The sequence below is a fragment of the Panthera onca genome, chromosome B2 (assembly GCF_046562875.1).
Source record: "Panthera onca isolate mPanOnc1 chromosome B2, mPanOnc1 haplotype 2, whole genome shotgun sequence".
NCBI lineage: Eukaryota > Metazoa > Chordata > Mammalia > Carnivora > Felidae > Panthera > Panthera onca.
The window spans coordinates 143,283,072-143,299,050 of record NC_138343.1 but is presented as its reverse complement, the minus strand read 5'-3'; the positions used below and the strand labels follow the sequence as shown (position 1 = coordinate 143,299,050).

Sequence of the window (15,979 nt, the reverse complement as noted above, 5' to 3'; positions counted from 1 at the left end):
AAAAACTTAAACAAATATATCTATGTACACATATACATATACACAAGCTAACATATATATACGTGTATATACACGCATACGTATACATATATGCGTGCATATATATACACATATGCGTGTGTTCTTTCTTTCCAGCAATGCTTAGTTCATAACAGAACAGCATTACGTGGGGGTTTTCCACCTTGCTGCTCCGGACAGAATATCAGGACTATCACTGAAGGAAGTGCTCTCAGAAGAATCCAGAACACAGCCACCCCAGGTTGTTTCCCTTTTATAGGGTAATGTAAGTACCATTTCCTCCTGACTGGTGGTTCTCAGACTCCAGTGGGCATCAGAATCACCTGGCAGTTGGTTAAAAGAAACTGACGAACCCACCCCACAAGAATTTATATTTCTAACAAATTCCGGGGTGACGCCAATGCTGCTGGCCCAGGACCACTGCTCTAGACACACAGCAACAGATTAAGAATTTCTTTTCTGAAAAATGTCACCCTCATGTCTGCACTACAGCAGTGAGTGGAAGTTTTACCTCCCTCTCCCCTCAAATCTGGATTCTTTCACCTCTTCCTGGGTAACGGCTGCCATCACAGTGCCCTGGACCGTTCCTAAAGACACCTGCCACCAGCACGCACCAGAGGCAAATGACTTACACGCACATTCTCCTTGTTTCAAAGCAAACTAGAAATTCATCATGTAACTCTTACCACAAAAGTCTTTCCAATGCCTGAGATCGTGTATCCTTTGGTATCGTTCAATGGGTTAAGATCAAACACAAACCCACTGTTCGGGTCCCTTATAGAACAGGCCTGCAGAAACAACAGGGGAAGAGATACATTCAAACCAATCCCACGAGAACACGGCCAATACAGAGCGTCCTCGCAAACCTGCGTGTATGGACCTCACAAAACATGTGCTTCTCCACTGACCTGAAACCCCTGTCAGAAAAGCAGCCCCATGCATCCGTCCGCACCAGCCCCTTCAGATACGGCCCCTGCGGTCTGCCCAGGTGTGATACCAGGCTGACAAATATTAAACTTACCTGAAAGCTCTCAAGGCTACGATATTTACCTAAATAAGGAGACCACCGTTGACCCTCGAGGGAAAAGTTGTTAGAAACCATACGTAACCCATAAATAATTTAAAAAAAGAAAAAGAAAACCTTTAGGAAGTTGGTTTAAATGTTCCTTTTTCTATTTCAGGCATTCACTTAAAGACCATGATAACGGGAGGCACGATGAGGTACCTCGCCATCCCTTCTCCTCTAGGAGACGTCATAAACCGTACCCTCCCCCCACGTCTTTCTTCTGCACAGTCTGCCAGTTCAGGGGAAGCATCAGCGGTCCCAACCCCAGAGAGCATGACCGAGGACGCAGGGCGGCATCCCACCATCCCTACCCTTCCCCGGCACCACAGGCCCAGGACCCTGTGGGAACCTTCGTTTAGGTGGGCCTGGGCTCTACTGTGAAAGCAGAGCTTTTAGAAGGGGAGGGAAAGGAGGAAGTCTGAGCACAAGGAACACAGCCAGCGCCGTGAAAACGACAGGTCACCAGCTCACGGCTCTGCTCTGTGGGGGGGGGGGGGGGCGGGGGGGGGGGGTGCACCCGAGGGCAAGAACACAGGCCAAGGCCAAAGAGCAGGATAAGCCACAACGGCAATAGGCACGCAGAAGCAACGGCAGTAACAGGGCCGGGATCGGAGCTTGCAAACCATGAGCCTCACATTGAAACAGACAGGCCAGATCCCGCAGATGACGGGGCACTGGAACGTTTTAGGTGCTGCAGTGACAACTGACAACCCCCCACATCTCTACGGTGATGGAGAATCCCCAGAGCCTGCTAGGGTGCCACCACAACACAGAAGGGACAGGGCAATGGAGAAAAAGGAAGGAATCTATAGTAATCGGGGAGTAAAGCCCAGGGTCTGGTTCTCAGCCCAGCATCTGCGAGCCGGGGTCTCGGGGAGAGCAATGCGGGGGGACACCCAGATGCCTGATGCCAAGGCGCAGGAAATGGAGAAGCCAGGAACAGGTTTGGAAGCGCGAGGGAAGGGGTGGGCGCAGAGCGGGGGCACCGGGGTGGGCATATCCAGGAGCAGCGCAGCGAGACAACCCGGGACAGCACGCATACCTGTTCTGTGTCTGTCATGATTTGGATGGGACAGGCGGCCTCTGTGTTCCACAGGAAACTAACCACACACTCCCAACTTAGAGAAAAGATGGGGTGGGTATTCTGAAAGGTTAAATGCAGAATGACAGTCAGTATAAGGAGATGGAACTCGATCTCACCAAGGGACTACTAGCCTAGCACACACAAAGAGCTGAAGTCTACTGAACTTAGTTTAATTATGCGTCAGTGACAGACTAGGTGCTCAGTGCACACTCCCTAATTACAATTTCATGTCCTATTATTCCCACTAAGGACATACTACCTCTCGTGCTCAGATGTCAAGAAGTTTACCCGAGGTCACGTGGCAGTGAATGGCAGAATTGGGGTCCAGATCTGGGTTTAAGTCCACGCTGTTGAAAAACACTCCACACCAAGAGTACGGAACGTAAGAAAGACACAAAAGACCCCGGCGTGGGAGATTTTACTGACAGAAGCTCGGAACTGGGGACCGAGGGTACAGAGGAGCCTGGAAGGGTCACAGGGAGCCTCGCGGGCGCTGTGAGCACGGCCACCGTGTGGGGTCTGGCTGCAACGTCCTGCTCAACGCGTGAGGGTTCACCGGCTGCCGGTAACTTACAATGTGTGCACTGTCCGGGTGTGTCTCAGTGAAATGTTGCCCAAACGTGCGCCGCACCGCCTCCTGTGGGAGCTCTGCCTCGTTACAGGGAACAGCAGCTTGTGCTGAGAGAGCATTTACCACTGTGCTGTTTTATTAGCATTTCTCAACCCAGCCTCATAATGACCTGGGAACCAGGTTCTGTAATCACCTACCATCTATACACAGGTGAGCAAACAGAGGCACAGAGTCAGGACACCTGCCCAGGCTCACAGGAGGACACATTGCGCACCTGACCGCGAGCCCACACCTTACCCACCAAGCACCCTCTGGCCTGGAAGTCCCTCCCCCCCTCCCCGCCCCCCTCAGCCTCAGCATCTCTAACAGTAAGATAAAAACACATCTGTCCTGGGGCGCCTGGGTGGCTCAGGCGTTAAGCGTCTGACTCTCGATCTCACAGTTCGTGGGTTCGAGCCCCGCCTCAGGCTCTGTGCTGACAGTGTGGAGCTTGCTTGGGATTCTCTCCCTGCCCCACCCCCTCTCTCAAAATAAATGAAGTTTTAAAAATCCTTAAAAAAAAAAAAAAAATCTGTGCCTTCTGCCCCACACTGTGGTCGTGAAAAGGTGCTGCTTTAACGGTGAAAGTTCTGAAAGTTCTGTGGCTTGCAGAACTCTGCGACACGACCTCCGTTCATGGTCTCTGGGGCCCACGGTGCGTACCAAGCCCCACACAAGTACTCAGAGATACAGTGATGATGCGAAGCTGCTCTGAAGACTGCAGAACGCTGCCCGCATGAGGTGTCACAGCGAAGCTGAAAAACTAAGGATCCCAGAGAACCTCCTGGAACAGTCCAGTATCTCCGTGGGAACAAGAAACTGCAGTGAGAAGGGGAGGTGGGCAAGGCTCCAAGGAGGGGACACAGACATGCCCAGGAGGTGGCGAGGGCTGGGCTGGGCAGCCAGGAGTTCTTCCTGAGACTGAGGAAGGAAACAGCCAACCCATCCCCGGGCTACTCAAGGAGCACGCTTACAGTTCAGTCATGGAACACCTTGTACGACGTGGGCCCATGCTCGTCCAGCTAGGGATTTCATCCCCTTATCAGAGACCCCTCCTTGACCTCTGAAGAAACCGTCTCTCGGAAAAAATCACATGTTGGCAAATGACACTGAGAACTTGGGGTCTGCGAGGCAACTGGAATGTATGTGACAAAGTCCAACAGACTGCTGAGGATTGAACACATTTTGCCGTTCGTTCCAAAGAAACTACAGGAAGCTGGAACGGACCCTTAAAATGTATACCTGACCCTTTAAGTTATTTGATCACAAACGTGAATTCTATCACCTCCACTGTGCATTCACCTGAGACTTTGAATAATTACTCAAAAAACACGTGACCCGGATACAAATGTAAAACTCCAGGAAAAAAAGCAATTGGATTTGGGATAGCCACGTTCCAGAAAGGAGTGCCAGGAATGGTGCACAACATCGTGCATGTATCCAATGCCACTGAACTGTATACCTAAAGATACACCTAAAGTATACCTAAAGATGGTTTCAATGGTACCTTTTACGTTATATGCTTTAATTTTTTTTTAATGTTCATCTTTATTTTTGAGACAGAGCGAGAGCATGAGTGGGGGAGAGGCAGAGAGAGAGGGAGACACAGAATCCAAAGCAGGCTGCAGGCTCCAAGCTGTGAGCATGGAGCCTGATGCAGGGCTCGAACTCTTGAACCTGAGCCGAAGTCAGACGCTCCACTGACTGAGCCACCCAGGCGCCCCAATTATGTTATACATTTTTACCTTTTTTTTTTTTTTTTTAGAAAAACAATTGGGACGGTACATAAGCATCTTTATTTGGGGTTTCTCTTCTATTCTACCCTAAGGAACTCAGGGCCAAAAGCAATCTCTATCACTTTCTCTACTTCCTAGCCTTAATTTTTTATCCTTGATTGCCCACGTTTCACACATATAATCTTCATCATTTATCCGTGAATCAGAGCGGCATCGTGCCCCAGCTTCCTCATCTATGAATGCTGGGGTTTGGGTGAAATTGTCTCAAAGACCCTTTCTGCCACCAGGATTCTCAGATCACCAGCTGACAAGAAGTAAGGGACAGAATGGAGTCCACACAAGCCTGAGAGAAAACTCCACTCGAGACTCGCTCATCTCCACAAGAGACACGTCAGCTGGTTCTCAGTCACAAAAGACCCAAAGGAACCAAGGTCGTGGGCAACGCACAGCACCTTACCAGGCTGCCCCTGGAACAGACGAGATGGATCCTGGTGGTGTAGGTGGTGAGCCTCCCGTCGCTGGTGGTGCACGCTGAGCCGTTCACGTACTCTAAAAGGAGGCTGCCGCTGTCCTCCACCATGGGACCCGTCTTTGCGACCCCCAAGTTGCTGATGGAGACAGTCTCAGAAAAGGAACCCTGCAAACAAATGTGTCTATTGGGTTTTCCCTCCAAAGAGAACACAGGACTTCACTACTAGTACATGTGATTCTCGTGTCTGTAAAGTCACCACAGACGCTGAACCATCTTCCAAAGGGATCACGTACCTTTACATACACATATCCCAGAGAGATGATGATCTCAAATCCTGACAACAACTCATGCTGGCAGGTTTTATTTTCCTTATTTTACAAAAAAGGGAAAGGAGGTTCAGACGTGCTAAGTGACTTGTCCGAGGCTGCCCGGCTAACAGGCATCCAAGGCAGGACTCAACCCTTGTCCCCCTGGCCCAGAACCAGGAGCTTCTGGCGCTGCCCTTCCCACCAGCCCCCGCCCCTCGTGTCTCCGCTCCACTGTTGTCTCAGCAGGAGAGCCAACAGGAGACGGTGGACATGTCCATGGATGACCAGAAGTACGGCCAGATTTGAGTGTGGGCCACAAATCCGTGCCGGCAAGTGAGTGAATCTCAAATACAGAACCCGCGAATGAGGAGGACCGACTATCCCCTGAAGTCACTGCTCCAACAAAGCGCACACACACATATGCACACGTGTGAACACAGCAGGGAACTTCACTCTCGACCACCAGAGTGCGCTCACCAGCTTCCTGGAAAACCCCTCCAAGCGGCCATGTAACATGTGCCAGGAAAAGCCCATTCCCGACGTGCTATTTTTAAGGAAGCACACGTACATCTTTATTTCAAGATTCGCCATGTCCAAGGAGCACAGGGAAACGTACTGAAACTCTGGCAGTAACTGCATTCAATCGATGATGCAGCACAGCCTGGCGCTTCAAGTGAGAGCTCACGCGTGGATCTGTGCGGCCACGGCAGCTCTCGCAAGCCGGCTTCCCCCTCGTGAGCTTTTGGAAGCAAAACTATTCTTTACAGACATCTACTGGCCTCAAAGACACTTTTGAACCCAGGCTGGACATACCATTAGGAGCGTCCTCTGCCCTGTACGGAGATCAGAGGTCACCAGCACTGGGCATTTCGTGCAGTTCTAAATCTGAACAATGACTCAAGCACGACCACGTCAGTGGGGGGGGGGGGGGGGGGGGGGGGGGTGCGGCGGATGAGTTTATGCTGGGGCCCCACTCCTGCTCACAGGGCTTCACTTCAGCAGCCAGGCCTACTTTGATCTGGAAGTCCCAAAATAACCACCTCCGCCCACTGAGTCATGTGCTGGGGGCGGCGGGGAAAACGAGACTCCTGGGGAGGGCAGGCTCACCTGATCGTTCTTATATTTCATCTGGCACGCCGACGCATATCGATCACAGCCCGGCACCGGGTTCAGGGGTCGACACACATTGATGTAGTATTTCCGCCACGTGCTGCGCTCGCCCGCATTGTCCATGGCGTACCAGTTTCCTCCACGACCACCTTCGGATTTTGCTAGGCTAAAATTTCAAAGCAAAATGCACGCTTTTAATGCTAATGGATTTCAGCCTGACAATTCATTTCTAAGTGGTTGAGGACACACAGAATGAAACATGCCCTGCCATTCAAACTATGGAATTTAGCTCACCGTGACTCATAACACCCACGAGTATCTCGACTTTCACTGAAGTCAGTATTCAGCAGACCGTGCACTGCCCCCCTCCCCCGCACCTCTGTACTGACAATCCCTGTTTCAAATCATGCAGCTGAAGACTGAGGCTTTGCTGTGGCAAGGAGCAGTGGATGTCACAAAGCCTACCACACCACTGTTAGAATTCTTTCTGTTTAAGACTCTCCATCTTGGTCCTGCACCCCCACAACCTACTTGACTCCCCGTTACCAACTCAGCTACGTGCTCACCAGCAAAGCCTAAGCCAGCTTAGCACTACGCGGGACCCGGGCCGGGGCCAAGGCCAAGGCCGGGCTGACCCTGGCCTCACCTGGAGAGATCATACTGCTCCAGCGTAGAGGGGTCGGTGACCACACACTCCAGGGGCTCTTCCGGGCAGGCGTAACTGGTGTACCACCGGAAGTTGTAGGTAGAGTTGTCTTCCTCCTGGTCACATGACAGGGAGAGACACGGGATGGCAAAGAAAAAAGGTAATGTTATTAAAGCCAGCATTTACAAAATGACGAGCATTTTCCGTCGGTAAGAACTATAGGAAAGACGGTCTACTTTGTCCGTCTACGTCTGTCTTATTGACACGAAGATCTCCCAGGAATAAATTAAGATGGAAATCTACCCTCTGCTAAGTGGCACTGAGGGCTGATTTTTGATACGAGTTTTATCCCCAAAGCCAACCAGGTGGTGGGTTACCAGTGGGTTACACAGCCCACTGAACGAATAAACAGCTCAGAAAATGAATACTGCCTACGTACCCTGGCAAATCTAAAAGGATTAATTAAAATCACAGGAGATGATGATTTGGCCAGGACACCAGACTAATAATAGCTCTGCGTCTAAATAAAGGGCCCACAATAGGCTCCTGTGTAGGCATCAGGAGCCAGACGACGTGATGGTTTATCCCCAGGAAAGCCCAGAGCTCACACCTCACCTGTGGTTAGAGCCTCATCCCACTCCAGGAAAGTCAGCAGCCCTGTCCCACCCACCGTCTTCCTTTCCCCCACCTCGACGGGACTGCCACTCTCTCCCTCTCGGCTCTCCTCAGCAATGGACGCCCACACACCGCACAGTTCCTACCTGATACTCGGGGAGACCGACTCCCACGTCCCGGTCACAAAGGAAGGTGATCAACGTGGCTCTCGGTGTATGCTTTTCGTTGTTATAGGGCGTGCCGTCCCTGTAGTTCAACTGGATCATCCCGTTGTAATAGGAAAGTTTAGCATTACTCAGTCCCAAGTTCCAAGCCTTGTTATCACTAAAACAAGCAAACAAACGTCTCTCAGAAAGGATACCAAGGCCAGAAGCACTGCAGTGCTGGAACACGGGCAAAACGGCCACCGAGCAGTGTGGTGGGGGCAGTGTCCATACTCCAGGGCTGCAGATCACCAGGGTCTGCGGTGGGGCAGAGGGCAGCCCCACCCCCACGCCAGGACCCAGGGCCACGCTCAGCACGCTTGGTTTAACGTACGACGCCTCACCTGAACCAATACCACACCCAACAGAGAACCGTGTGCTAACTATCTCACAACCCAGAAATGCAAGCGACTCAGAAGGAATTATGTAAATTCCAAGGGTGTGGCCTGCTCCTCCTTATCCAGGATCTCAACCTCCTAGCATCCTCTGGTGTTTAGGTTTTTAGGCCAGGGCTTCTCAGTGTTTACTGTTCCTTGCAAGGCAATGATGTCAGTAGAGAACACACCTGTCCCTGAATATTTGTTAGCGCAAGATACCTAAGGAAAACCCGTAACTAAAAATAGTTACACTTGCCTTTTTGAAACTTGACAGGCTCCGGAGTCCGGCTGGCAGAAACTCACAGACACCGCACCACAAACATTTATGTAAAAGTCGTACTTCTCGGTCTCAACTTTATAGGCACCATTTTTCTTTGTGAGAGGTGATAAATCAAAAGAAAACCCTAAGGAAGAGTAAAAACAATGCCAATATGTAAGGTCAGTTGGACTACAGTCAAGAAGGTCAGCTGGGGGGCGCCTGGGTGGCTCAGTCGGTTAAGCGTTCGACTTCGGCTCAGGTCATGATCTCACGGTTCGTGGGTTTGAGCCCCTCTGTGCTGACAGCTCAGAGCCTGGAGCCTGTTTCAGATTCTGTGTCTCCCTCTCTCTCTTCCCCTCCCCTGCTCGCACTCTCCCTCTGTCTCAAAAATAAATAAACATTAAAAAAAAAAAATTAAAAAAAAAAAAAGAAGGTCAGTTGGACCACAGGCCCACCCAAGTTGGGCCCCAAGCCCGCAGCTTCAAAGAAAGTCTCCCCAGGAACCATCTGATGAGGGCAGGGAGATGCAAAATGGCAGAAAAGATGCCTTCCCCTCCAGGCCACCAGAGCTGCACCTACGGACATTTCCCCTGCACGTGGATTCACCACCACCAAGCCCCTTTTACTGCATTAACCTAAAAACCCAATTTGAAGCCCCTGGCTGGCCTCAAATGCTGGCGGAATAAACCACCAATGTGTTCAAAGCTGTATGACCACAACACAGCGTGACCTTCTTGAGAAGTCTAAGGTAGGTTTCTGGGTCACTAAACTTCTGCAAAAAGCCTTCACAAACACGGTTCTTTTCTTGGGATCTTCAAGTTTTGCATTCAACAAACCTACCTGCACCATGATTTAAGAGGTAGGTTTTTTACGATCTCAACCTCAAATGTCCAATTTTCAAAATTTTTGCATTAATGTAATCCTGAAGCAGGTTATCTCTAAAACTTTCCTAGAAAATATTTAAGGAAGGGGCGCCTGGGTGGCTCAGTCGGTTGAGCGTCCGACTTCGGCTCAGGTCATGATCTCACGGTCTGTGAGTTCGAGCCCCGCGTCGGGCTCTGTGCTGACAGCTCAGAGCCCGGAGCCTGCTTCAGATTCTGCGTCTTCCTCTCTCTGCCCCTCCTCCTCCCTCTCTCTCTCTCTCTCTCTCTCTCTCTCAAAAATAAACTTTAAAAAAAAGAAAATATTTAAGTTAAAAAACAAACAAACAAACCCTGAGCAGTTCCAGGAGGCACCAAAGCACCAAAGGTATTACGTGGGCACACGCACCTGCCTGGGAATCAAAGACCGTGCAGTTCTCGCCCTCTGTCTTGGACAGTACACAGGCAGCAGCTGTGTGCCACTCAAACCCATAGAAGCAGCCACCATCCCCAGAGGTTGTCAACACCGGAGCGCTTTCTAGATCACCTGTCAACGAGGAAGAAGAATGAGATCGCTAATCATTCCTAGTCTAAAAACAGTCCCACAAACACCGTGATTCTGCTTCCTTGAGGTCCTGAGAGCAATCAAACCTACAGAGGCAGAAAGAGGGGGGTTACCGAGGGCTGGGGCAGGAGGGGGGGCATTAGTGCCCAGCAGGGGCAGAGTCCACTCAAGAAGATGAGAACGTTCTGGAGACGGACAATGGTGATGGCTGCACAACCCTGAATGTCCTCCATGCCCCTGGACTATACACTTTAATAAACGTTAACGGGCGCCTGGGCGGCTCCATTGGTTCAGCGTCCGACTTCAGCTCAGGTCATGCTCTCACAGCTCATGAGTTCGAGCCCCGCGTCAGGCTCTGTGCTGACAGCTTAGAGCCTGGAGCCTGCTTCAGATTCTGTCTCTCTCTCTCTCTCTCTGCCCCTCCCCCACTCACACGTGCTCACGCACTCTCTCTCTCTCTCTCTCAAAAAATAAATAAACGTTAAAAAAATTTTTTTAAACTTTAAAAAAGTTGAATTTCACATCATGTATTTTACTACAGTTTCTTAAAAATGCTAAATTTCACATTATGTATATTCTACCACAATTTAAAAAACACTCAAAACCAAAAAATAGTCCTAGCCCTTGACCTTATCCCACAGCTGGGCACTTATCCAAAGAAAATATTGCAGCAGGAGGTAGACAGGGATACGCAACGGCACCATCACCCACACTGGAAACATGCAATTAACCCAACAATAGGGGAAATGCTTAAAAATAGTAAGACCAAACCATTATCAACGAGGGAGTCCCTAAAAATTAGTAATATAAACTGTGAGACACAGAAGAGCATTCACAAAATACATGTTTTGAGGAACACTTTCCAAAAACGCGTGACTACATATAGCTTTGACCCCGTAAAAACAATGTAAACCTATAAATACAGGCGGGCGAAGGAGAGCATTGTGTTTAGATGTGAGATCCTGGACAACACTTTTAAACCGCGTACGGTCCCCCGCCTTTGGAAGAAGGTCAACAGCCAGCATGGCGACTCTCGGTATCAGTCCTCAGGAAGAGGAAGCTGAGCCGAGACCCGTAACTCATTTGGAACACTGCAACACAACTCTCTCGACACCATATGGTTTCTCCATTTCTGGACTGGTTTGGGGTGGGGGTGGGGGATCAAATCCAAGAGACCACCACTAGAGGTTCTAGAACCTGAAACGCTCAGCACAACCCCTTTCTACCTCCCCTCTTGGCAGCGGCCCAAGAGAAACAAAGAACGCAGGCACACCTGTGGCAAAAGCCACTAAAACATCCCGCCTTTTCCCATTTTTTAAAATGTTTTACCTGGCTTGCACACAAGTGTTATGTTGGTTGTTATTTTCTTATGGCCACAATCATCACCGTCTGAATACGAGAGTTGAATGTTTCCTTTCTCTTTTGTGGGAGAAGAAATAAATTTGCCTAGATTTTTAAATCCGCTCTTATCTGGAAAAGAGAAACGGGAAAAAAAAAAAAAAAACAGGACACGTGATTAAAAATGATAATGATGCCGATGAAGAGGTATATAAAAATCAGCCAGGAACCACCAGCAGGTGCGCCGTGGTCCATTCCCCAACCGCATAACCTGGCCCCATGGTCAGTGGGTTTTTCTTGAGTGACTGGTTTGGCCAGGCAATGGCAGCCACACGGGAGATGCCAAGGCCACCTCCGGGCTGAGTAGGAAAAGCGCAGCAACGATAAACAACGTCCTCCAGGGGCAGGCAAGGAGGACAGCAAGCTCTCGTGTCACACCATCCAATGAAGCAACACCGTTCCCCTATTTTCAGGGCCTCGGCTCCCCCCGAGACACAAGGCCTTTTGGAAGCACAGCCAAGAGACTAGAGTCTGTCCCATGACCAAAGCGGAAACTAACTGAACCCGCTCAGCAAGCCAGGCAGGGGACTATTTCATTCCTGGTTCAGTTGACTTTGACTAGGAAGCATTGAAATTGTCCCCCGTCCTTCTTAAACAGTGGCAGGGGCACACCCGGACCTCTCCCAAGGACACATCACCAATTCTGGAAACTGGGACAATCCCGAACACCCGACCTGAGTTCACAATTCCTTGTCTAAGGTTAGAAACAGATTTTGATCCCTCTCCCTGCCTCTCATCTTCGGGGCGAGTCTTAAGGGACAACGAACATGCTGCAGATCTGTATCACACTGAGAGGTCTCCTCGGGAAAGCCGGAGGACCAACAAAACTACTGCAGAAAGAACCCTCGGGGATACAAGTACTCATATGAAGAGAACGATGAGAGCTCGCTTGCCTTAAGGCCTAACTTATTAACAATTACAGGCAGTCAAGCTGTTAAATAAAAAAAAACAGCCTCAAAATCAGTTTTACACAAGTACTGGCAAGGTTACTCTTCAAGCTGCAAAGTGAAGAGATAATCTAGTAACTCCCAGCGTGGTTCCTTCTGTTCCCGGCTATGGTGTCAGCCGACATCAGGAGGCTCTGGCCGACGTCAGGACACGGAAGTGCTATAGCTGCCAGAGCACAACGAGCAGTTACCTACATTTGAATCATCACCTCTTTTTCTTTATCACCCTGTGGACGCTGAACTGAGACAGAGGAGATGTGCATAAACCACAGGAAGATTTCCTAACTGGCTCCGAACCGGATGCCGCCGAGCTCCACACGCCTGCAGGGAAACCGCCACCGCGACCCCTGCTCTGGGCACACTCACCCACAGAGCACACGGCCGCGTCCTCGGGACAGCCTCTGGCCTGGCCTTCCTGCAGCACTTTGTGGCAGATGTTAATGAAGAAATGCTTCTTGTCTGTTTCTCTCTGGCTGCCATCCACGGCTTCCCAATTCCGTTCCAGTTCTGTAATTTAAAAAGAAAAAAAAGAATCTGCTTTTAGCCAAAGGCTAAAAGTCACACCGTAAATGGTGATTAAGCCAAAGGAAAAGGCCCAAAGCTCACCGGACATGAAACTCACGTTTCTGGACGTGGGCAGACGGAGACACAGAGACTCACCGAGATTCTCAGGCTTCTCACTTAATGTGACGGAAACAAACCTCCTCGGAAAAGCAGGCTCAACAGAAGTAGGCAGAGAGTGTGAAATCAGAAACGGAAGAGCAGGGGCGCCTGGGTGGCTCAGTCGGTTGGGCATCCGACTTTGGCTCAGGTCGTGATCTCAGGTTTTGTGGGTTCAAGCCCCGCATCAAGCTCTGTGGTGATAGCTCAGAGCCTGGAGCCTGTTTCGGATTCTGTGTCTCCCTCTCGCTCTGTCCCTCCCCAACTCACATTCTGGTCTGTCTCCCTCTCCCTCTCTCTCAAAAATAAACACACACACACACACACACACACACACACACAAAGCAAATCAGGACGGCAGACCGTGCCTTGGAAGGCAGAACGCCATGCCACTGGTAACGCGCCCTCCTCTGACCCCCAGGAAGGCTCAAGAAAGCTGCCATGTCTCCCACACCAGCAGACCGAGCGTGGGGCATGCTTGCCTTCTGGGAGATCACAGGACACCGAGGTCCCTGAGCTCAAACAGCTCGTGATGCGCTCCTTTATGAGCAGGATCAGGACTCCACGGAAGGTCGAGGGAGCACACGTGAGTGCTGAGAGCAAGACCACAAACCGACGGTGTTCCCAGAACAGCCGCCGAAGGGGGGAAGGAGAGCTGCGTGTGAAGGGCATACAGAACCGGGGTTCAGAGGGGGAAGCCCGCCGCCCGTCGGAAGTAACACAGTTACTCTGAAGCTCTATGTGCCGCTGTCAACAACCCAGAAGAACCCACAGATGCTTGCACAAACACAAATGAGGACAAGGACACAGGGAGCGAAGTGGGCTGACAAGCCAGAAGACGGGAGGACACTTTGAAGCCGGCAAGGAAGGAGCTCAGCTCTTGCTCGAGGCAATCCTTAGCGGTCTGCACGAACTCCCAGAAATACCCGTGTCCCAGGAGAGCCCGCGTGGCGGCCCACCCTGGGGGACAGAGTGCACGTATCTCTGCGTCCCGCACAGGCCCCTGGCCCCATGTGCATCCCGCACACAACAACAAGGCTGAACAGAGGGATCTAACAGCACCGCTCAGTTTACCGCAACACAAGTGAGGCCCGAGGAGGCAGGCAAATCGCTCACGTACACACAGCTGGATGCTCTCCTTCCACCGCACAAAGCCTGTCTCTTCCCGAACACACACGCACCAGAACTTCCCCATGGCACCCTTCCCAGCTTAACGGGTGCCGAGCTACTAACGCACAAAGGACATTTGCTTCCGAGGCAAACGCGCCGACACTGAACGTTTATAGACATCTCGTGTTCAAAAAGAAGCTCTCCAGCACTCCACAAGAGAGGAATCCCTTTTTCTAATATTATACTGCCCAAACCAGATGGGGACTCAGAACACATGAGTCATCGCTCCTACTGCATGGGCGATTCTGGGACTTGAGGCGAGCCGTTCTCTCTCCGTTAGGTATTCTCTCTATGCTGTTCGCTTCTACAGATACTGAATTCCAGGGCTGCTAAAAGGGTAAAACTAAAAATGTCCCCACTGGATTCCGTCTCCCTGATGGGAACCCCCATTCTTAGTCCTCAATCTCCCGGCCCTCTGGGAAGTTATGGGAAGTTAGAAGGCCTGGGGCAGGCCTGGGGCATGCTCACCAGGTTTGCTCCTGTGACCCCAGGACCCTGTCTGGCACCTGCCACGTAACCAACGCTCAACACCACCTGCTGTGCAGACTCATAACACCCATCTTGGCCGGTGTCTACGGTGAAGCCAGGCCTCGGTGACAAAGCTCATCACACTGATGGAGCAAGAGACATGGCATCCAAAGGCTCCCGCACCCTTTCTCCCTTCAGCCTTACAAGAGAATCTGAGGGTGGATGGGGATTGCTGACCCCACTTTAGAGACAGGAAAGCATGGTCAAAGTACAGCTGACCCCGGCCCCACCGGCCCTCACACGCGGTGTTCAAGCCTGCAAGCCCGACAGTCCAGGTGCGAGGCGGAAACACTACCTACTTGAAGGCTGCCTTAAGACTCTAAATTCTGCTTTTATTTTTTTTTCCAGAGACATAATCGACACACAACCTTGTACTTGTTCTGCGTGAACACAGTGTGCATCTGCTATGAGAGCATCACTGCGTTGCATTAACATCCAGCACCACACGCACAGACGCGTGCACGTGAGATGGCAAGTTTCAACATCTACTTCCTTAGCAACAAGAATAGAGATCTAAAATAAAAGACGTTCTAATCACAAAGCACAAGGCCCGGCCCTTGGCAGTTCTGCCTCAACTCTCCCAACTGGAGGAGCAATGCCAACCTCGAGCTGAGATCGTCTGCCTCCTCATTCGTTCAGCGTCACGTCTAACAATTCGTGCTGCTGCGCGAGAAGGGGAGAAAGGCCAGGATACGATTAGTTGACCGCTGAAGAAAACAGTAGGAGCCTCTCGGAATGCGTTCACGGTTAAGAGACGAGAGAACGCCCCCGCCAGCGCGCGGACTGGCCTCCAGGGTGCACGGGACACCTACCTGAGTGCCGAGCCAGCGCAGACAGGTCATAGCGCTTCTTGTCCTCGGTCACACTGCAGAGGAGGTCCTCCTTCTCCTTGATGCAGGCGTACTTGGTGTCCCACGTGAAGAAGTAGGTGCAGTCTACCTCCCCAGTGAAGATGGGCTCTCCTTTCCCGTCATTACCTGTGCCATTGGAGAAGGAAGGAAAGCCACTCGATTACGTGACCAAAACCTAGGGATGTCAGCCGACAAGGACACCAGCACCAGCTGGGCAGTTAAACTCCAGTCCCCAAGCCCAGACATCAGAGGCGCCAGAGATTCAAGAGGCTTCTCTGGAGTTTCCATCATCAACCCCTCAACAGGCCAGTAGGCTGTTGACAGCACATTCACCAAGGACATGAAAGGGGTGCTGATGAGGACCGTGTAAGCCACCAGGCAGGGCTTGCTGCACACGGACTGTGGTCAGCCCCCAAAGGGCTCATGAACATCCTGCGGGCTCTACGAGCACCACTGGGTTTCTGATGTGGTTTCGGGCAGGGGGAGTTTCCTGCGA

The 15,979-nt window shown here is 51.1% G+C and overlaps 1 protein-coding gene across 1 annotated transcript in view; it reads right to left on the bottom strand.

Annotated features, from left to right (window-relative positions):
* IGF2R (insulin like growth factor 2 receptor) overlaps positions 1-15,979 on the bottom strand; it is a 103,602-nt gene that overhangs the window by 36,296 nt on the left and 51,327 nt on the right. The window contains exons 11-21 of the mRNA XM_078447533.2: positions 15,445-15,609; positions 12,641-12,781; positions 11,259-11,399; positions 9,774-9,911; positions 8,502-8,649; positions 7,812-7,989; positions 7,051-7,166; positions 6,402-6,570; positions 4,972-5,151; positions 2,127-2,228; positions 705-806 (exon numbers count right to left, since the gene is read on the bottom strand). Of these exons, the coding sequence (XP_078303659.1) occupies positions 705-806; positions 2,127-2,228; positions 4,972-5,151; positions 6,402-6,570; positions 7,051-7,166; positions 7,812-7,989; positions 8,502-8,649; positions 9,774-9,911; positions 11,259-11,399; positions 12,641-12,781; positions 15,445-15,609 (1,580 nt within the window). The remainder of the gene's footprint in view (positions 1-704; positions 807-2,126; positions 2,229-4,971; positions 5,152-6,401; positions 6,571-7,050; positions 7,167-7,811; positions 7,990-8,501; positions 8,650-9,773; positions 9,912-11,258; positions 11,400-12,640; positions 12,782-15,444; positions 15,610-15,979) is intronic.